The 21,536-nt window shown below is 50.5% G+C and overlaps 1 protein-coding gene across 1 annotated transcript in view; it reads left to right on the forward strand.

Moving 5' to 3' along the window:
• Positions 1–21,536, forward strand: part of HSF1 (heat shock transcription factor 1) — a 63,556-nt gene that overhangs the window by 7,545 nt on the left and 34,475 nt on the right. The window contains 3 exon segments of the mRNA XM_060243141.1: positions 12,670–12,778; positions 13,256–13,392; positions 13,783–13,907. Of these exon segments, the coding sequence (XP_060099124.1) occupies positions 12,670–12,778; positions 13,256–13,392; positions 13,783–13,907 (371 nt within the window).

The raw sequence follows: 21,536 nt of genomic DNA on the forward strand, positions 1-21,536 counted from the left end.
GCAGAGCGTCAAGCTTCTTACAGTCCTCTGGTTACCAGTTGATTGCTTCTGTTGATTTCAGTCAACAAGCACATTTGCCCTGTGAAGAAAAGCGGCATTGTGGCAGCACTTGTGTGCACCACCTGGGGTTCTGGGCTTGCCTGCTGGCTGGCGTGATGACACCATCACCGGCATGCAAAGAATATCCCCCCTTAGGATCACACGGGGGTGGTGCACAGGGGGTTCTGCCTAGGGCGGTAGAACCCCTAGTGCTGGCGATGGTCTTCTGTTCCTCTTCTTGAGTTTTGATATTTTACTAATCCGCTTATATCCCTGACTGGCTGTCAAAGAGCTAGAATCGTGCAACCAAGCATTGGTACAAAGCAACCAATTTAGCTGGCCCCATCTAGATCTTCTCCTGTCAAATACCTGTCAAACTAGATGGCCTCCTGTCAGTTGGAACTGAAATTTCTAAAATTCTCTGTGAGTGCAAACGTTACTATAGTTGATTTTATAAAATAGTTTTGGAATTTCAGGCTTCAAAGAGTCTTCTTGACAACACCTTCGTTTACTCTGTGTGCAAATATGTCTCTGCATCTTTTAGTCCACTTCTTGAAGGTAGATTTCCAGGGGGGCGCTGAGTAATTTTTTTTTTCTGAAAAGGGGACATTAGGCCAAATAAGTTTGGGCACCTCTGTGCTAAACTGACTGAGGGTTGCTCTGCCTTCCCTTCCCAGTGCCAGACTTCAGTGAGCACAGCCGAGCAGATGGGGTCTTTTCTCTAGGCTTACAGCTTTTGAAATGTAAGGAAGTTTAATTAAGGAATGAAAGAAGACGCATGCTGTGTGCAAGTCATTCGGGGTTATGAAGGGAAGAAAGAAAAGGGTGAAAACACACAGACTTCTGTCTCTACACTAAGCACTTTTAAAGTGAAGCTGAAGTTTAGGACAGGCAGACTTGGCTTGAAGTTGCAGTTGCTTTGAGTTGGATCTCCTGGTTGGGTCTCCTCCCTGCTATAAGAACATAAGAGAAGCCATGTAGGGTCAGGCCAATGGCCAATCCAGTCCCACACTCTGTCACACAGTGGCCAAAAAAACCCCAGGTGCCATCAGGAGGTCCACCAGTGGGGCCAGGACACTAGAAGCCCTCCCACTATGCCCCCCCCAAGCACCAAGAATACAGAGCATCATTGCCCCAGACATAAGAACATAAGAGAAGCCATGCTGGATCAGGCCAATGGCCCATGCAGTCCAACACTCAGTGTCACAGTGGCCAAAAAAGCCAGGCGCCATCAAGAGGTCTGTCAATGGGGCCAGGACGCTAGAAGCCCTCCCACTGTGCCCCCCCCAAGCACCAAGAATACAGAGCATCACTGCCCCAGACAGAGGGTTCTGTGGCTAATAGCCACTGATGGACCTCTGCTCCATATGCTTATCCAATCCCCTCTTGAAGCCGTCCATGCCTGTAGCTGCCGCCACCTCCTGTGACAGCAAATTCCATGTGTTACTTAATTTTACACCAATCAATTTTACTGTTGAAGGAATACTGTCACCACGGAAAAACTGTATGATGCATAACATCAAGATTTTTAATCTTAGAAGGTTTTTAATCTCAAAAATGATCAGTTTTATAGGAGTACAATTTATAATATGTATTGTTTTAATTGTTGAGGTGCCTGTGTTGTGAGCCGCCCTGAGCCTGCTTCGGGGGGGAGGGCGGGATACAAATTAAATATTATTATTAATCCCCCTTGGGGGGAAGAAGGACTTCCTTTTATCAGTTCTACCCCGACTGCTCAGCAATTTCATCGAGTGCCCACGAGTTCTCGTATTGTGAGGAAGGGAGAAAAGGACTTCTCTCTCTACCTTCTCCATCCCATGCAGAATCTCCTGGACTAGATGGAAGCCCCTTGATGAAAGCTTAGTCTGCCATGTTTTGTGCATATCTGAAAAGCTGTGCTAAAAGAACACGGCACTTTCTAGAGTCCAAAGCATTTTTATAATTTTTTTCCCTCCGCCATGCCTTCTGAGACGGCTTTCCAAAGGAAGAGTTTTCCATCTGTCACTTTAGTCTTCCCAACATTATGGCTCTAGGTATGACTTACTAGCAGCTGTTGGCATAACTGAGTGCTTGAGTGCTCTCTTCTAGGAGTTTGCAGACTATTAGCCCCACCCCACTGCCGCTGCCCTAATCTGCAGCAGGGCTCCTGTTCGTGAACAGAGAGCTGTCATAATGGAAACCCTGGCATGAATGTTTGGGTGTGAGGGTGTTTCTCCACACAGTAAAAGTTGAAGTTCTGGGTGGTGGCATATAAAGGATTGCTCATTGTGGATACAAGCAGTTAGGAATCAGAAACAGAATACTTTTCTCCCTTTCTTACAGTATGAGAACTCGTGGACATTTAATAAAATTGCTGAGCAGTCAGGTTTGAACTGATAAAAGGAAGTCCGCCTTCGTCCAAGGGGGGATTAATACGTGGAATTCACTGCCTCAGGAGGTGGTGGCAGCTACAAACATAGCCAGCTTCAAGAGGGGATTGGATAAAAATATGGAGCAGAGGTCCATCAGTGGCTATTAGCCACAGCATATTGTTGGAACCCTGGGGCAGTGATGCTCTGTATTCTTGGTGCTTGCGGGGGAGCAAAGTGGAAGGGCTTCTACCCCCAATTGTGAACTTCCTGATGGCATTTGGGTTTGTTTTTGTTTTTTGGCCACTGTGTGTCACAGAGTGTTGGACTGGATGGGCCATTGGCCTGATCCAACAGGGCTTCTCTTATGTTCTTCTGTGACACAGAGTGTTGGACTGGATGGGCCATTGGCCTGATCCAACATGGCCTCTCTTATGTTCTTATGTGACACAGAGTGTTGGACTGGATGGGCCACTGGCCTGATCCAACAGGGCTTCTCTTATGTGACACAGAGTGTTGGACTGGAGGGGCCACTGGCCTGATCCAACAGGGCTTCTCTTATGTGGCACAGAGTGTTGGACTGGAGGGGCCACTGGCCTGATCCAACATGGCTTCTCTGATGTTCTTATGTGACACAGAGTGTTGGACTGGAGGGGCCACTGGCCTGATCCAACAGGGCTTCTCTTATGTTCTTATGTGACACAGAGTGTTGGACTGGAGGGGCCACTGGCCTGATCCAACAGGGCTTCTCTTATGTTCTTCTGTGACACAGAGTGTTGGACTGGAGGGGCCACTGGCCTGATCCAACAGGGCTTCTCTTGTGTTCTTATGTGACACAGAGTGTTGGACTGGATGGGCCATTGGCCTGATCCAACAGGGCTTCTCTTATGTTCTTCTGTGACACAGAGTGTTGGACTGGATGGGCCATTGGCCTGATCCAACATGGCCTCTCTTATGTTCTTATGTGACACAGAGTGTTGGACTGGATGGGCCACTGGCCTGATCCAACAGGGCTTCTCTTATGTGACACAGAGTGTTGGACTGGAGGGGCCACTGGCCTGATCCAACAGGGCTTCTCTTATGTGGCACAGAGTGTTGGACTGGAGGGGCCACTGGCCTGATCCAACATGGCTTCTCTGATGTTCTTATGTGACACAGAGTGTTGGACTGGAGGGGCCACTGGCCTGATCCAACAGGGCTTCTCTTATGTTCTTATGTGACACAGAGTGTTGGACTGGAGGGGCCACTGGCCTGATCCAACAGGGCTTCTCTTATGTTCTTCTGTGACACAGAGTGTTGGACTGGAGGGGCCACTGGCCTGATCCAACAGGGCTTCTCTTGTGTTCTTATGTGACACAGAGTGTTGGACTGGAGGGGCCATTGGCCTGATCCAACGCGGCTTCTCTTCTGTTCTTATGTGACACAGAGTGTTGGACTGGAGGGGCCATTGGCCTGATCCAACAGGGCTTCTCTTATGTTCTTATGTGACACGGAGTGTTGGACGGGAGGGGCCACTGGCCTGATCCAACAGGGCTTCTCTTATGTTCTTATGTGACACGGAGTGTTGGACGGGAGGGGCCACTGGCCTGATCCAACAGGGCTTCTCTTATGTTCTTATGTGACACAGAGTGTTGGACTGGATGGGCCATTGGCCTGATATCCAACAGGGCTTCTCTTATGTTCTTCTGTGACACAGGGTGTTGGACTGGAGGGGCCACTGGCCTGATCCAACAGGGCTTCTCTTATGTTCTTCTGTGACACAGAGTGTTGGACTGGAGGGGCCATTGGCCTGATCCAACATGGCTTCTCTTATGTTCTTATGTGACACAGAGTGTTGGACTGGAGGGGCCATTGGCCTGATCCAACAGGGCTTCCCTTATGTTCTTATGTGACACAGAGTGTTGGACTGGAGGGGCCATTGGCCTGATCCAACAGGGCTTCTCTTATGTTCTTATGTGACACAGAGTGTTGGACTGGAGGGGCCACTGGCCTGATCCAACAGGGCTTCTCTTATGTTCTTCTGTGACACAGAGTGTTGGACTGGAGGGGCCACTGGCCTGATCCAACATGGCTTCTCTTATGTTCTTATGTGACACAGAGTGTTGAACTGGAGGGGCCCTTGGCCTGATCCAACATGGCTTCTCTTATGTTCTTATGTGACACAGAGTGTTGGACTGGGTGGGCCATTGGCCTCATCCAACATGGCTTCTCTTATGTTCTTCTGTGACACAGAGTGTTGGACTGGAGGGGCCACTGGCCTGATCCAACAGGGCTTCTCTTATGTTCTTCTGTGACACAGAGTGTTGGACTGGATGGGCCACTGGCCTGATCCAGCATGCCTTTTCTTATGTTCTTATGTTCTTAAATGGGTTCTGTGCCCCCAGTAGATTTTAGGAAAAGTTACTGCCAGCTTGTTCTTTGGTTCAGAGTCTGAGTCCACTGGCACGAAAGCTGATACCTAGAATTAAACTTTGCTGGTCTTAAAAGTGTCACTGGGGTTCAAGTATGACCTGTTGCTTCAGACCAGCATGGCCACCCAATGAATCTTTGTTTTATGGTTGTTGCTCTCGATCTCTTCATTGCCTTGCTTTCTCATTTCCCTCGAGTTGCCTTCCCCATCCCATTCCTTATTCATATTCTGCAGTGCCTTGCCACTTTCTAGCCCTTCCCCTGTCTGCCCCACGAAGGGTGGGAGTCCTACCACCTGGACTCTTAAAATGGGCCTTTTGCAATGCCAGACCCCTCGTGGCTCCAGGTTGCTGCTGGGCAGGCCTTCTTGTGTTAATGAACAGCCACTCATCTGCACAGCTTAGTACTGCCCAAGCTGCCTTTTGCACTTCTGCAGCTCCGGTGTTTTCATTCCCCGGTTCCTTCCTCGCCTCTCTCCCCGTCGTGAGCTTCATGGTGGTTGATCAGAGCTTTTCTTAAAGGAAGAATCTGAGTGTGAAGCCTCCTTCACAGACTGGTTGCTAGCTACAACTTTGACCACCAACCGCATGCGCTCCTCCCATCTCGCCAGAACGGGGCTGCTCCTGAGGGTGGCTGGCTCTGGCTTTGCTGATTTTTAAGTAGACTATTTTGGCAGAGGATCCTTGTGGCTTTGGCAACGAAGCACGTTGTTGTTTTAGTCCCACTTTTAATATGCTGGAGGTTTTGAAGCTACCTTCAACTTGATTGCAGTATACTAGATCATATGCTGTGGCACAATTAGAGGATTAGTCTACCTCAGGTGTCATTATACATAATTAGGCTTGTATTGCTTTGAACAAATTGGTCTTTGAATGGGAACACGCTACGCTCCCTCCCTTCCGCCACCTTGTTTGTTCAGAGGAGAGTCCTGGGGTCCGGCTTTAGGAGCCCTCTTTGCAGACGCTAAAAAGCAGGCTGGAAATCCCTCCTCCTGATGGAAGAGCCTCCTTCCAGCAGAAGGGAGAGTAAGGAGACTTGGGCAGGGGAAGACGTCCCTGCAAGCCCTCAATGTGAGCTGCTCTTCTGGCTGATTCTGGGATAGGTGAGAAATCTAAACTTGTATAATAAACTGTGTCTTGCTAGGAAGGGTTTGGGATGCTGTGGCTGTTGACAGAGCTGGACAGAGTGCAAGACTTTCCCCCAGAAACTGCTTTGCTTGTGCTTCTGTCTGATGAGCAACGGCAGTGGGTCAGGAGTAACGATGGTGCGGTCTCATTTGGAGTACTGTGTGCAGTTCTGGTCGCCGCACCTCAAAAAGGATATTATAGCATTGGAGAAAGTCCAGAAAAGGGCAACTAGAATGATTAAAGGGCTGGAACACTTTCCCTATGAAGAAAGGTTGAAACGCTTGGGGCTCTTTAGCTTGGAGAAACGTCGACTGCGGGGTGACATGATAGAGGTTTACAAGATAATGCATGGGATGGAGAAAGTAGAGAAAGAAGTACTTTTCTCCCTTTCTCACAATACAAGAACTCGCGGGCATTCGATGAAATTGCTGAGCAGACAGGTTAAAACGGATAAAAGGAAGTACTTCTTCACCCAAAGGGTGATTAATATGTGGAATTCACTGCCATAGGAGGTGGTGGCAGCCACAAGTATAGCCACTTTCAAGAGGGGTTTAGATAAAAATATGGAGCACAGGTCCATCAGTGGCTATTAGCCACAAAAAAAAAATTGCCACTGTGTGACACAGAGTGTTGGACTGGATGGGCCATTGGCCTGATCTAACATGGCTTCTCTTATGTTCTTATGTTCTTAACGCTTTCTGAAGGCATGGTCCCTTCGGATATGAAGGAGGCACTGTTGATATGAAGGAGGCTGTGGTGCGCCTTATAGATCAGAGTACATGTGCAACCTGCCGGTTGGAGAAGCCACACCGCTTATGCTGTCTTGTGCAGCACAAGTCACTGACAAGATATTTAATCTTGTTAAGGATAATACTGAAAACGTTAGGGGCAAAATGCCTTTCACGCCAGGATTTGTATCAAAGTTATATTAATTTGAGTCTGCATTCATCTGAGAGCCAGAAAGAAAATTTCCTTTTGCGGTTTGAAACAGGTCACCGAGGAAATGAAGACGGGGGGCGAGTCAAAAAACCCCTCCCAGTACAAGAAGCAGCCAGCACTAGGAAATGCAGATTCACCCCAGCTTGGAGAGCAAATCCAGCCCAGGGTCCCACTCATAGGAGTCACACCTAGAGCCACAAAGCTGGGAAGGCTAAAACGATAAAAGGAAGACAGGCAGAGGAGTAGGAGACAAACTAGACATGTTCTAGATGTAGAAGTTCTTACTCTTCTGTTGCGTCTAGCTTTTGACTGGGGAGCTGGACTCCGTTCTTGTCCCTGTGTCAAGGGACAACTGGGGAGAAGTCCCGTCTATGAGAGCTAAGGTGATGCTGAACTTGAACTACTGCAACTTCAAGTAATACAAGTGTGTCCTATTTAAACTCTCTCAGGATAAATATTGTGTGTAGGAAAAGGGGCTGTGATTTCGCCTTTTCTTTGTACCTATGATCAGCCTGGTTCTTGAAGAGACCATGTATAGTCTTTAAGGTAAATAAAATATTCCTTTTCTCTTATTATATTTTGAATGCACCCAGAGCTTTTTTTGTAGAAAAAGCCCAGCAGGGGTCCCACCCCTCACCCGTCCCTTCCCCAGAGCCCCCTTCCAGTGGGCACGCTGGGGAAGGTTGAAGCCGTCAGGGAAGCATATACAAACGCCTTCCCCAGCATGTCAAACAGAGCCCAGGCCGGCCCAAGTAGATCTGCGCTCCTGCCCCCCAAAAGCCCTGAATGCAGCAAGACTGATCTCTGGAGACATATCTGCCTATTTGGCTTTTGCTGTTTGAAGTGTGGTAACTGGGGGGCAGCAGGTAAGCCCATCATTCCTGAAGCGTGAAGGCTCCAAACTGTAAAGAACTGCTAGATCACCCGTGCACTACCTTTGAGGGGTGAAGCAGGAGGCATGGCATCTAGGTGGAACCTCAACCTGACAACACATGTGTGAGACTCATTTAGTGGCTCAGAAGCCACATGTGGCCCTTTAACATCACCTGTCCCTCTTCTGTTCCCCAATGTGGCATGCAGAATGTGCCTCCTCTGGTCTGCAGGCCTTGTTCTGCCCTGCTCTCCTAGGGGTTCCCAACTCCCTGGAGGGGCTTTTCTTTCCCTCTCAGGGTAGCTCACCACCACCACCTAATTGTTGTAGGGATTCCCCACTGGGAGGATCAGGACCCCCAGCTCTCCTTCCAAGTTCTGAGACCTTGCCTCTAGGTCTCCCACTGCCCACCACCTGGCCACTGCGGGAACAGATTAATACACTGGGCACAGACACCCTTAGAGGAGTAGCCACTTGCCAACTCTCCTGAAGCCCCTTGCCAGATAGCATGCTTGAGATGGTGTGTCTGTATGGTACAAGCACACTTTTAGCACCGCATCAGATTTGAGCAAGAAAAACAAAAGAAATTAGGAAGAATTGCGAATCCACTGTCCCTCTTGCTATGCCTGCCTTATCTGGTATTAAAATAGGACAGGCTCTTTAAGTTTAGCTAGTCACAGGTCTCTATGCAGTTACCTTGAAGCTTTCTCCCAGGTGAGCACATGGTCAGTATGACTACCTCAGGCATTAAGAGTCCTGCGATCTCTCATCATCTGAGCATTCCAGAGAAAGCGAACTTCCTTCTGGCTCTTCCTTCTACCTCTCCCCCACCCCCACCCCACCAGGTGAGTCCAGGTCAGAGAAGCATTTCCGGGCTATCTTCAGGAATTTCTTTCCAGGAGAATGTCTAGCATTCACCTACCTCCAAAGCTCTATTCCCTGGTAGGAGAAGGATGGAAGGCCCTTATCTCTCCGGCTAGATCTATTAGCATATGTTTAAAGGTAAGCTGGGAAGCAATTGCACAGACTTCTTCCCCTCCTCTCTTTCTTGCCAGTTCTTTGCCCAAAGGGGGAGAAAAACCTTTTAAGAAGATGAAGATAAGAAGATATTGGATTTATATCCCGCCCTCCACTCCAAAGAGTCTCAGAGCGGCTCACAATCTCCTTTACCTTCCTCCCCCACAACAGACACCCTGTGAGGTGGGTGGGGCTGGAGAGGGCTCTCACAGCAGCTGCCCTTTCAAGGACAACTTCTGCCAGAGCTATGGCTGACCCAAGGCCATGCTAGCAGGTGCAAGTGGAGGAGTGGGGAATCAAACCTGGTTCTCCCAGATAAGAGTCCGCACACTTAACCACCAAACTGGCTCTCCCTAGTTTAGTTTAGTTTATTTATGATTTGTATCCCGCCCTTCCCACCAGGTGGCTCAGGGCGGCTCACAGCACATGAAATCCGACATAACAATATTAAGTTTAGGCATTTACACAATTAAAAACATTTAAAATATAAAAACATTAAAACAAAGCAGAAGTCTAATAGAGCTACACTTAGTTTCCTATGCCGGTTAGTTATAGGCCAGCCGGAAGAGGGTCGTCTTACAGACCCTGCGGAACTGAGCAAGGTCCCGCAGGGCCCTCACCTCTTCCGGCAGCTGGTTCCACCGGGAAGGGGCCATTACAGAGAAAGCCCTATCCCTGGTAGATTGTAGGTGGGCTTCATTTGGCCCAGGGATAACAAGAAGATTTTGGGTTCCCGATCTCAGCACTTCCTTGGTGGGAAGGGCGGGATATAAATCATAAAATAAAAATAAATAAATAAATAAATCATGTGGGGAGAGACGGTCCTTCAGGTAGGCAGGTCCTAGGCCATATACCTAGGCCTACACCAAACTGGCTCTTTAAAATGCTGACCGGAGGAGAAAATGCATTTCTTCACACATCCCATGTTCCAGGGGAAAGGGAGTGGGATAGAGATGTAAAGAAATAAAATAAGTGAGAACAGAAATAGTGTGGCACGAAGGTCTTGGTGGAACCACTTGTTTTGAGAACCACTGAGGTCTGCAGGGCGCAGCATGCAAGTGTTTCCAAATGGGGCACATGAGTTCTGGCTCAGCAGCGGAGACTGTGCTCTGGGCATGGCCGTTTGAGATGCCAACGTAGGCCCTGTTGCATTTTCAAAGCATGGTGTGAGTGCGGCTGATGGAGCTTGGCATCCATTCAGAGCTGGCTGTTCATCCCCATCTTTAGAGAAGGGCTTTACTTAAACCTGCGGAAATCAGCTCTCCTCCACCCCGCCGCGGCTTCTAGGCTTTGTCGCCTTACACTGGACCTTGCCCAAAACTCTGCCACCCAGTTGCCCCTGAATCTAAGATCTGGTCCCTTTCCAAATATAGACTTGTCTTCATGCAGGCTTTTGCTGGTGGATGGTGGATGGTGGTGTGTGGCATACAATTTAGGTGGGTTCTTAACATGTTGATATTTGTCTTGTTGAGGGTCGTGAAACTCTGATCCTTGCCTTTCATCTAGCTAAGCCTGCAGCTGTTGCTTGAGGCAACTTGGTTAGGGCTGGGAGAGGCTAAATTAGGAATATCAAATGTGCAGCCCGAGGGCCTAATCAGGCCCCTGGAGGGTTCTTATCAGGCCCGGGAGCAACTCACTGTCATCTGCTTCTTTCTCTCTCTTGCTTCCTTCTGCATCAAAGCTTGCTTTGCCAGGCTCGCTCAATCAGGCTACGCAACAAAGCCTCCATTTTCTCCTTTGGCTGACCAGCACATGGAGCAATTTATGCACAAAAGTTTGCAATGCCCAGCCATTTCATGTTCTCCCCTGGGTCTTAGGCTCAAAGCATTGACCGTGAGATTTCTGTAATGAATGTCAGTAGATGAAAAGTAGGTTTGCAACTTACAGATGCACACCTGAACAACACCCGAAGGGCATACTCAAGATTGTTACAGCACAGACATTGTCTCCAGAGTTTGATACAATAATTCAGAGCAAAAGGTGTCAGCAGAAACCGTTAAATAAACAACAGATTTCAAGAGTGCTAATCTTTTAAGCATATTTTATTTTAAGTTTTTTTAAAAAAACCTTTAGTTGTGTTTGCCTGTGTCCTTTACAATGTTTACATCTCTGCTACCTGGCATTATATTTTATGACACAAACGGCCTGGCCTGACAAGGGCTCCTTTATGTCAGATCCAGCCCTTGTAGCAAATGAGTTTGACGCCCCAGGGCTAGAGGGCTTTGGGTTCTGGCTGGCTCGTGTGCCAAGCAATGATTGCGCCAGCATATGTGTCCGTTGCTGCTGAATTCCTGCCACTGGCAATCTTTCGGAGGTGCCAGGCGATACCCAGTCCTGGGTGGTCAGTGTGCTCCCCCCCCCTTCCCTTTCTGCTTATGGGTGGTCCCAAATGTCACCGTGTCTCTTTAGAACTAGCAAACTTAATTTTCGTGCAGTGATTTGGTCTGGTTTGGTTCCCACCTCGTATTGGTATCAGCTGTGTTTGTTCTCCTGGCATATGGAATTGTCTTGACAGGAAGATGACTCAATAGCAAAGCGCTTTTTTTTTCTTGCCATGAAAAAAAAAATCCAGGCTGTAAAAAAAAGAGAGAGAGAGAGTTCAGTTCTCTTGTATTGCTCTGCCAGATTGAAAATATTTTCTTTCTCTTTCTCTCCTGTAGACACCATTATATTTGGACAATAAAATTCCTACCCCTTGAGCCAGAAAAGTAATGACATCTTGCTCAGTAAAACGGCTGCCGGTTTCTTTTTTCATGCCAAAGGGCTGAGATCTTGCTCCTGCTGCACCGTTTCTGGTCTTCAGGCAATTCTCATTTCAGTGGGACAAGTCTGGAAGGGGCCAGAGATGAGCGGAGATTGATAGGTTATTTATTAACTGTCTTAAACAAAGCCGTTCTGTTTTTTTAAATAGTTAAAAGCGTATCAGCGAAGGCTTACAGATTTTGACGCTCTTTGGCTTGAGGGCTCCAGAGAAGAGTCCCTGGAGGAGAGGCAGAGGCCCTGGACTGTGTTCAGGTGTTACAAATCAACTCTGGCTGCTTCTTAGGAAGGATAAGTCTGGCTCATCCGGGCGTTCACGCAGCCCCCTCTGTCTTCCTTCATGCAAGCAGCAAAAGTTGAAAAGCTGCTTGAAAGCAGCTACGCTTCATTGCGACATTTAAATTGGGACACTGCGACATGTCGTGGCTTCTTCTGGCAAGAAGCGGTCTGGATTTGAGTAAATGACTGTCCGTGCAACTGCTGTGTTGGATTCAGCATAGGTTGTGTTGCCCAAGAATTTGGGGGCCACCTGCATGGCTTGGTAAACTTGTCAATGGGGAACCGTGTAGGTAGGAAACGTTTATATGCTGCCTTCACACAGCAACCGTGGGGGTAGTGTGACAACTGTTCCGGTTTGGGTATATATTCCAGTTTTGGGTAGAGAGAGCCAGTTTGGTGTAGTGGTGAAGTGTGTGGACTCTTATCTGGGAGAACGGGGTTTGATTCTCCACTCCTCCACTTGCAGCTGCTGGAATGGCCTTGGGTCAGCCATAGCTCTGGCAGAGTTGTCCTTGAAAGGGCAGCTTCTGGGAGAGCTCTCTCAGCCCCACCCACCTCACAGGTCTGTTGGCGGGGAGGAAGATAAAGGAGATTGTGAGCCACTCTTGAGATTCGGAGTGGAGGGTGGGCTATTAATCCAATGTCATCATCTTCTTCTTCTATGTCAGAGGGGTTCAGAAACCTTCAGCTCCTGTGCACACTTCCCCTCCCGCTGCACTTTGCGTCCAGTGCCTCCATTGGCTGCCAGCCTGTGTTGCGCCCAGTAAAACCATCCGGCTCTGCCTGTTTCTGGCCCTTGGGGGGGTGCCCGGTCCCGTGGCAGCGGGTGAGGTTGCCTGTCGCGCATCTTGCTGACCAGGTGCTGTTGCTGTTGTTGCAGAGCGGAAGCAGTTTCCACGTCTTCGACCAAGGCCAGTTTGCCAAGGAGGTGCTTCCCAAGTACTTCAAGCATAACAACATGGCGAGCTTTGTTCGGCAGCTCAACATGTGTAAGTACCGCTTGCGGGATATAAATCAGTAAGACACCCTCTGTCCCTGGTGGCCCTTGGTGCCTTCCCTCTCAGGAGGCTTTGCACGGGGTGGAACTGGGGCAGCTTGTTGCTGCCGGGATGCAGGCAGGGGTGCTGTGCCTGCCAGGGCTTCTCTTTGTCCTCCGAGCCGTCAGATGGCACGAATGTGCCCCCAGTTGCCGCAGCTGAGCAGCAGGTCCGTGAGGGGTGCGGACTCGCGTGGACCCCGGAGTGTCTCCCCGCTCAACCAGGAGAGCTGCCTGCTGCTTTGAGCTTTGGGGAAAATGGTGTCCAGAGCTAAGCGAGTGATAGATGGTCTCCCAGAGGAGAAGAGATTAAAGTCTGGGAGGGGGCTCTTATGTTCCGCAAAACACAGACTAGTCTCTCAGGCCCATTCTCCACGCACACGTGCAAACGCTTTGGCCGCTGAGGCATTCCGCTTCCTCCTCCTCTCAGACGGTTTCCGAAAGGTGATCCACATTGAGCAGGGTGGTCTGGTGAAGCCCGAGAAGGATGACACCGAATTCCAGCATCCCTATTTCATCCGAGGCCAGGAGCACCTCCTGGAGAACATCAAGCGGAAAGTGACAAACGTGAGTCTGCCGGCTCCGGTTCAAAGGCACCCCTGGGGGGGGGGGCGGGCTCTGTGCAGTCTGCTTCTGCCTCTCCCTTCCCAGCAGCCTCCTGGTGTCTGGGCAGCTGTCCCATAAAGGTGAGAGGGCAGGAGGAGGGCGCAGAGGAGCAGGAGAACGGGACTTCTTTCTCTTGGTCTGCCGTGGAAACTTTGCAATGCAGCATCACCCCAGAGTTGGAAACGACTGGCGCTTGCAGAGGGGACTCTCTTTAAAGAGTGTGCAGAGACCCCAGAAGAGGCCCAAGAACAGGTCTCTCAGCAGGGGTGGGGGGGGTGGGCTCCAGAGAGGGGGAGCAGAGAAGAACTTGTGCCAGATCCCAGGACGTGACCGATCTGCTCCTTCCTTTAGGTATCAGGCATAAAGAACGAGGACATCCGGGTTCGCCAGGACAGCGTCACCAAGCTGCTGACTGATGTGCAGGTGATGAAGGGCAAGCAGGAGAGCATGGACTCCAAGCTGGTAGCCATGAAGCAGTACGTATGCAGGGCACTGGCGTGTTTGCAGGGAGGCTGCGCGTGTGTCGGTGTGCCGTGTCTCCTTTGGGCTGTCTTCTCGCGCCCTCTGCTGGGCAGCCCACCGATTGCAGCAGGACTCAGCACTGTGGTTTAGCAACAGGAGACTCCTCCTGGCTTTGCTGGGAGTTCTCAGCTCCTTGCAGGCTTGCAAACAGCTTTCCATGCCCATCCTTGTTGCGGATGGCAAGGGGCACGTCTTGGCTGCTGGAATTGTTTTTATCGTATGTTGTCATCCACCTTGAGTCTTGGTAAGAAAGGTGGGTTGTAAATGAAGCTGAAGACAGCCGGCATCTGCGCGGTTTTCGGAGAGTGCCGGAGGAGGCTTTGCTCCCCCCTCACTTCCCCTGGTTCTGGAAAGGGGCGGGGGGGGAGAAGCCTCCTCCAGCAGTCTCTTTGAAAAATGCGCAGATGCTGGCTGCTTCGAACCCGGGAGGCCCAGCCTTGTTGCACTCTCGGAGGGAGGGAGGGAGGGGGAGGCACTGCAGGGGGGGGGAGGCAGCAGCAGGGCACTGTGCATTGCCCGACAGGGCATTGAAGCCACTGACTTACTAAAGATCTTCCAGCTGACCTGCTGCAAGCCTCCTCCAAGAGCTACTGAGGCTGAAGCCGCTTCCAGGGACGGTGGCTCAGTGGTAGAGCATCTGCTTGGGAAGCAGAAGGTCCCAGGTTCAATCCCCAGCATCTCCAAAAAAGGGTCCAGGCAAATAGGTGTGAAAAAGCCTCAGCTTGAGACCCTGGAGAGCCGCTGCCAGTCGGAGAAGACAATACTGACTTTGATGGACCGAGGGTCTGATTCAGTATAAGGCAGCTTCATATGTTCTAGGCAACTCCCTATGAAGCACCCTATCTTGTTCAGCAGCTGCCCCGTGGCCTCATTCCAGCCAGGCCTCTTCTGCTCACCACCCTTGTGGCTTCTGTCAGGCCTGGCTGTTACCAGAAAGGTGCCTCTGGGATGGCCAGACCTTCTACAAAACAGGTCTTGGAACCCAGAGCCACCCGCAGTTGCCCCAGCAGTCGGTAGGCAGAGTTTGGCGGTACCTCTGAATAGGGAGCGGGGTGTTCCATTTAGCCAGGATGGTCAATATTCCCTCTAAGCTGTGGAGCCTTGTGAGCAAAAATTCTACTTCGTGAGCTGCTGGTATGAAAGTGGTGAGCTATTGCATGAATTAGTTCACTCTGGGGCCATTTTTTCTGAGCGAAGACAAAAAGGTGTGAGCAGGAGGCTAAAAAACTGAGCTAGCTCACACTAACTCAGAGGGAACATTGATGATGGTAGATGGTTACTGGTGGACTTAAAACTTGCCTGATACCTGAAATTGTCTAATCTCCCCTCTAAAGCCGTTGGAGCTCATGGCCCTGCTGCTCCTGTGGCAGTGAGTTCCTCAGCCACATTAACGAGCTTGCTGCTGGAAGGCAGGCTGTTCAGTCGTCCCGACCAGGGATTCTCTCAGAATGTTGTTATTGCGGATCTCGGTGTGACTTAGAGGCTTCCCTGGACACGAGACGCAGTGAAGCCAGATGGCTCAGCAGAGCTCCACTCCTTCTTACCCAGACTCAGTGCTGACCGTAGGGAATGGGGGAATGTCCCAGCTTGCTCTTTAAGGAGAGCTGGAGGAGGAAGCTTCACTGGCCCCAAGGCCGCCCCGTTTGGGCACTCGTGAGAGGGAGCCAAGTACCTGGCGGCTGGTGGGGGACAGCTGGTCTGGGGCAGGAAAGGAGGTGCTGGCTGGAGCCGAAGGTTGCAGATGTCTCCCCCTAGAATCGTGGCATCTGAGTCCAGCAGGGGTTTGGGGGAATATTTTATTTATTTATTTATTACTTTAACCTTCTGTCCCGCCCTCTCCACAAGCAGACTCAGGGCGGCTGACAATCGATTAAAAAACATTCACAGTTGCAGCTTAAAACGATAAAATAACAATTTAAAACACATTTCTTAGGTGCTGCTCAACTTCAGCAAGGCAGGCTGTGTCCGTAATAATGGTAGTGCCTCCCGGTTTTGGTGTTGAAGGCCTGTCGAAATAGTTCAGTTTGGCAGGCTCTGTGGAATTGGGGAAGATCCTGCAGGGCCCTTATGGCCTCTGGGAGGGCATTCCACATTTCTGGTGCTGCCACTGAAAAGGCCCTGGCCCTTGTAGAACACAGTCTGGCCTCCCTTGGTCTGGGAATAGGTAGATTTTGTGTCCCTGACCACAGTGCTCTCTGGGGAACATATGGAGAAAGGCTCTCGAGAAGATTCAAGGTTCCCTTCGTCAGAGGCCTGAAAAACTCTTTGGTCTCTAAGGAGCTCCTGGATTGGACTCAAATTGTTCTGACCAACACAGCTACAAGCTACCCCAGAATAGGTGTTCTCCAACAGGGGGAAAAGACATGCAGGTTTCCTGAGCGTGTGCAGCAAGCACCTCCCCTTCCTACCTGCCTCCTCTCCTAAGGGTTAGCAGGAAGCTTTTCTGATGGATCCTGAGGCAGGCTTGGCTTCTGGCACTCTCTTTAGATCCCAAGTGCTGCGGTCAGCTTCCCCCAGCTGCGCAGAGTGGCTCATAGCAGTGGGTGTTCAAACGGAGGGCCAAGTGTTTGAATTGCACTTTTCCTGGAAGATGAGTCAGTGACCTCCGGCAGCCCCTCGTTCCTGTTTTGTGGCTGCTGTGGCACCTTTCTTGGCAGCTGCAGCTAAGAGCCTTCTCCTTCCAGCCACAAACAGCTTATTAATGCCTCACCCCTGGAATATGCGGCTTTATGACTCTTGGCTGGAGCAGCCGGTCTAGATCTTGGTCCCTTGGCCTTTTCTGGACAGTGTCCAGTCCCAGATCAGCAGAGAGGATCCTTCTTGCCCAGGTAGCATCCTCTGACTTAAGTGCAGCACTTTTTGTAGTTGAACCAAGAACAAGGCAGCGGTGCCTGTAGTGGATCCAGGTAGCCACATGGCGGGAGTTGCTGACATGATGAAAATCCACCCCCTAAGACTTTGACTGCCTACTTGACTTAGAATCATGTTTCTGGCTCTTGTGAGGTTGGGGTGTTGTGGCCTAGACTCACTCACTGCCCTGGCCTCTGAGCAGGGACATACCTGCTTAGATGCAAACCTGGTGGAAATCTTTGTTCTGGGCTGGGGGGGGGGGGGATTTCCCCCAGCTTTCCTTCTCATTTTACTGTTGAAATCGGCTCCAAAGCCCCAGGTGCACAAGCAAGAGAAGGGGATGCAAATTGTTTTCCTGGCACCCAGTGCAATAGAGAAGACGCTTCACTCAGAGTGGCTTACAATTCCCTTCCCTTCCTCTCCCTGCAACAGACACCCTGTGAGGGAGGTGGGGCTGAGAGAGCTCTCTTGAGAACTGCTCTTGAGAGAGCAGCTCTTTTAAGAAGTGTGACTGACCCAAGCTCACCCAGCTGGCTTCATGTGGAGAGCGGGGGGGGGGGGGGGCGGGAATCAAACCCAGATTAGAGTCCACGCGTTTAACCGCTCCATCAAACTGGCTGCCAGGGAATGCCAGTGCAATGCAGTAGAGAGAGCAAGGGGTCTGCACTGGGATCTTGTAGTGACCGCATCGTCTTTGAGTTCATGTGATCTGTTTTTTTTCCCCAGTGGCTTTTTCTAGCCCTGCAGAACTGCATTTTAGGACTTCATTGTAATTCTGGAGAGACATGTCCTATTAACCAGCCTAATACTCTGCTATTAAAAGCAAACCAGAAGTGCCAAGACACTTGATCCTTTTTTGGGTACCTCTGTGAGTACCTTTGCAGAAATACCTGTTGAATTGGCTGATTATGGATATGGAAAATTAGCCCATAGAATGGCTCATGGACTGGGTGATTCGCATTGTGTGCATGTGCCCTCAGGTCACTTCTGACTTGATGGTGGCCCAGAGAGCCAGTTTGGTGTAGTGGTGAAGTGTGCGGACTCTTATCTGGGAGAACCGGGTTTGCTTCCCCACTCCTCCACTTGCACCTGCTGGAATGGCCTCGGGTCAGCCAGAGCTCTCTTATCTGGGAGAACCGGGTTTGATTCCCCACTCCTCCACTTGCAGCTGCTGGAATGGCCTTGGGTCAGCCAGAGCTCTCTTATCTGGGAGAACCGGGTTTGCTTCCCCACTCCTCCACTTGCACCTGCTGGAATAGCCTTGCATCAGTCATGGCATTTGGTCTTCTGCCTTATGATTGATGGGGGTGTTTGCCATGTTAGGAAAAGTTAATTTTAAATAATAGGTTAATTTTTCACGATTACCCTCTTTCCTGTAGCAGCCCAAAGCTTAGATTTGCTCGATCTCATCAGAGCTCAGAAGCTAAGCGGAGTCAGTCCTTGAATGGGAGACGACTGAGAGACTGTGGTTGCTACGCAGAGGAAGGCCATGGCAAACCACCTCTGTTGACCACTTACCTTGAAAACCATTAGGGTTAGAACTTCATGGGGTCCCCATTACTCGGTTGTGACTCAGTTGCACACTTTACCTTGTGCTTACACGAATGGAGATTACAAAGTACCCACAAATCTAAATGAAGAAACATGATTGGAAGAAATGGCTTTATTTGCTTCACTGGTTCTTGCCACAAACGTGAGAGATCCAGAAACAGATCACAGGTCCACAAATGCCTTTTTGGGGATCAGCTACAATGTCACAAGCGTGAGCAACGTGGCTTGTGGTTTGGTTTCAGATTTCAACCGGTATCCCTGCAAACAAAAAAGAGACGACCCTCTTGGCAGATAGCGGGAAAGAGGAGCGTAGCATCTCTTGCTGCTTTCTGCACATATCGGCCCCAATCTCTGGGGAGTCTGTGCGGGACTGCACGTGTCCTCTGTCGGGGCTTTTCAGGGTGTGCCGTTGGGAGTCTGTCTCCCCTGCGCTCCTCTCAAAGTGCCAGGTGCGATTTCTATCAGGCCTTTTATCGTCACCGAAGAGAGTTTATGGTCCCAGCATGTGTCCTCCTGCGAGCAGGGTCTCTGCGGTGTGCGCGGTGAGCGCGTGTGGCTGGGAGCCAGCTGCGTGAAGGATTATTGGCTGTGCCTTGGCGTGGGCCTCTTTTCTGGCAAATCTGCGAGGGGCTCGTTGTAGCTGACTCTTTCTTTATGGCCCCTCCAGGAGCCAGCCCACTCAGGGCTTCCTTGGCTGATTCCTTTGTAGCTTCTGCAGTTCACTGAAGAGGCAGCAGCGGCAGCCAACTGAGCACTGCTTTCTCTCCCCCTGCCATCCCACCCCCAGCTCTGTCAAGGTGCAACGGAAGGTAAAGATGGGAAGCAGATTTGGAGGGGGCTGAAGTGTTTGCTCCCTCACCTCTTCCCAGCGGGACTGAGAAGAGCAAGGGCTTTGCCCTCTCGCCTCTTCAGGGTGCCCTCGATGGTGGTTTGCTGTCGACTTCCTCTGCAGAAGAAGGCAGGTGCCTGCCTCTTTGCTGTAACCTCTCGCCAAGGATCAGCCATCCACACGGCTTTCTTTCTGGTACCTCGTTCCCACATGAGGCCCTCTCTGCCTCCTGCTCTGTAGACTTCCATGGATAGATTTACCCTGCAATGCAGCAATATTATCTGAATATCCTAAAAAGGTGGGCTCCAGAATCCTAGAGCTGGAAGGGACCTCCAGAGCCATCTAGTCCAACCCCCTGCACAATGGAGGAAACCCACAGACCCCTCCCCCTAAATTCACAGGATCTTCATTGCTGTCAGGTGGCCATCTAGCCTCTGTTTAGAAACCTCTAAGGAAGGAAAATCCTAGAGTTTGAAGGGACCTCCAGAGTCATCTAGTCCAACCCCCTGCACAATGCAGGAAACCCACAAACCCCTCCCCCTAAATTCACAGGATCTTCAACGCTGTCAGGTGGCCATCTAGCCTCTGTTTAGAAACCTCCAAGGAAGGAGAGCCCACCACCTCCCAAGGAGGAAGCCTCTTCCACTGGGGAACCTGTCATAGAATCCTAGAGTTGGAAAGGACCTCTAGGGTCAGCTAGCCCAACCCTCTGCACAATGCAGGAAACTCACAAACCCCTCCCCCTAAATTCACAGGATCCTCCTTGCTGTCAGGTGGCCATCCAGCCTCTGTTTCAAAACCTCCAAGGAAGGAGAGCCCACCACCTCCCGAGGAGGAAGCCTGTTCCACTGAGGAACCACTCTAATGGTCAGGAAGTTCTTTCTAATGTTGAGCCAGAAACTCTTGATTTAATTTCAAGCCCTTGGTTCTGGTCCTACCTTCTGGGGCCACAGAAAACCTGGCTTCAAATCCTACCATGTCTGTTGTCCGTCTCCTTATGGATGGGGACCGGGTTATCGGAAGCACCTGCTTCTCCCATCTCTTCCTGTGTGGGAATGAAGATCACAGGGTGAGGCCCTCCTGCCTGTCCCATCTGAAAAGCTGGTTGGAAAGGCAGGTGAGAGAGGGCCTTTCTGGTGACAGCCCCACAGTTGCAGAACAGCCTCCCCACACGGGTGTCCCTGGCCTCATCTCATCTTCAGGAGGCAGTTGAAGAGGCTTTTATTTAGGACTTCATTTTACAGAGTCGAATATGGTTTTATTTAGGACTGCAGCCCTGAATTGTGATTTTAAAACTCGGGTTTTAAATGCTTTCAGTATATTGTATTAAGTGTGTTTTATCTGTGTTTGTAATTTGCCTTGAGTGCCGTAAGGCAGAAAGGCAGCTGAAGAATGTTTTAAATAAATGCAAAAAGGGCATAGATGTGTGACCTTCCCTGCTGTGCGCTTGAGCACGGGTGACTTGAGCGCAGAGCACCCAAAGGTGCTTAAAGAATCAGCAGGTGGGAGTCTGGCTTTGGGGGCGGGAGCTGGAAGGGCTGTGCCAGAGACCGTCTCCCTCTGCGCCTCCCATCGCTTCCGCTGGCCTCTGGTTCTCCTTCCTGTGCTCATTCGCTTTGGATCCCTCGCCTCCTACTAAAGCAGGATCTGTGAGCCAAGTGCTTCCTTCCAGGGTTTTTTTAAATGTCTGGAATAGTTGTGCCTGTAAATCTGATATCTTCCTTTTTAGAAAGCTGCTGCTGCTGCTGGCTCTTTCCTTGCACGACCTGAAGCTCAGGAGGTTAATGTTTCCCTCTTGACCCTAGCAAATGCTTCCCAGGAACTTGCTGGAGTCTTGGTCCCGGGTTCAGATCCCAGTTCCACTGGGTTTTGTTCCAACAGTAGTGCCGATGGGCAAATTTCTGTGCTGGCACCACACGTCTCCCCTCTGCCTGGGCTGCAAATTAGTTGTTGCCAGGTGTGATGAGGCTGAGTGGGAGTGTGGCTGTTGCTGCAGCTTTGACTGGGGAACTCCTTGCGCCTATCTGAGGGAAGGGCCAGCATGCTCCAGGACGCAAGCCGCCTTATGTGGAACCCGCTGTTTTCTTTCTCTGGCTTTGCCATCCAGTTCCTTAATTGTTGTAACAACAACAACACCCAAACAACTTGAGAACTGAAGCAGGACGCATCCCATTGGCATTCTGGGAGATCCAGGCTCTGAAATCATTGACGTTGTTACAGCTAAGCTCTGTCTGGTTTAATTGCCAGGGCCTCGTACTGTCTGCAGGGCTTTGCTGTGAAAGGCAACTGGTTTCTTGTTTGGGCTGCAGAATCTGGCACTGCTTGCGCCCATCTGTGGAGGGCCCACCGAGGG

Source organism: Heteronotia binoei, chromosome 7 (genome assembly GCF_032191835.1).
Source record: "Heteronotia binoei isolate CCM8104 ecotype False Entrance Well chromosome 7, APGP_CSIRO_Hbin_v1, whole genome shotgun sequence".
NCBI classification, from domain to species: Eukaryota; Metazoa; Chordata; class Lepidosauria; order Squamata; family Gekkonidae; genus Heteronotia; species Heteronotia binoei.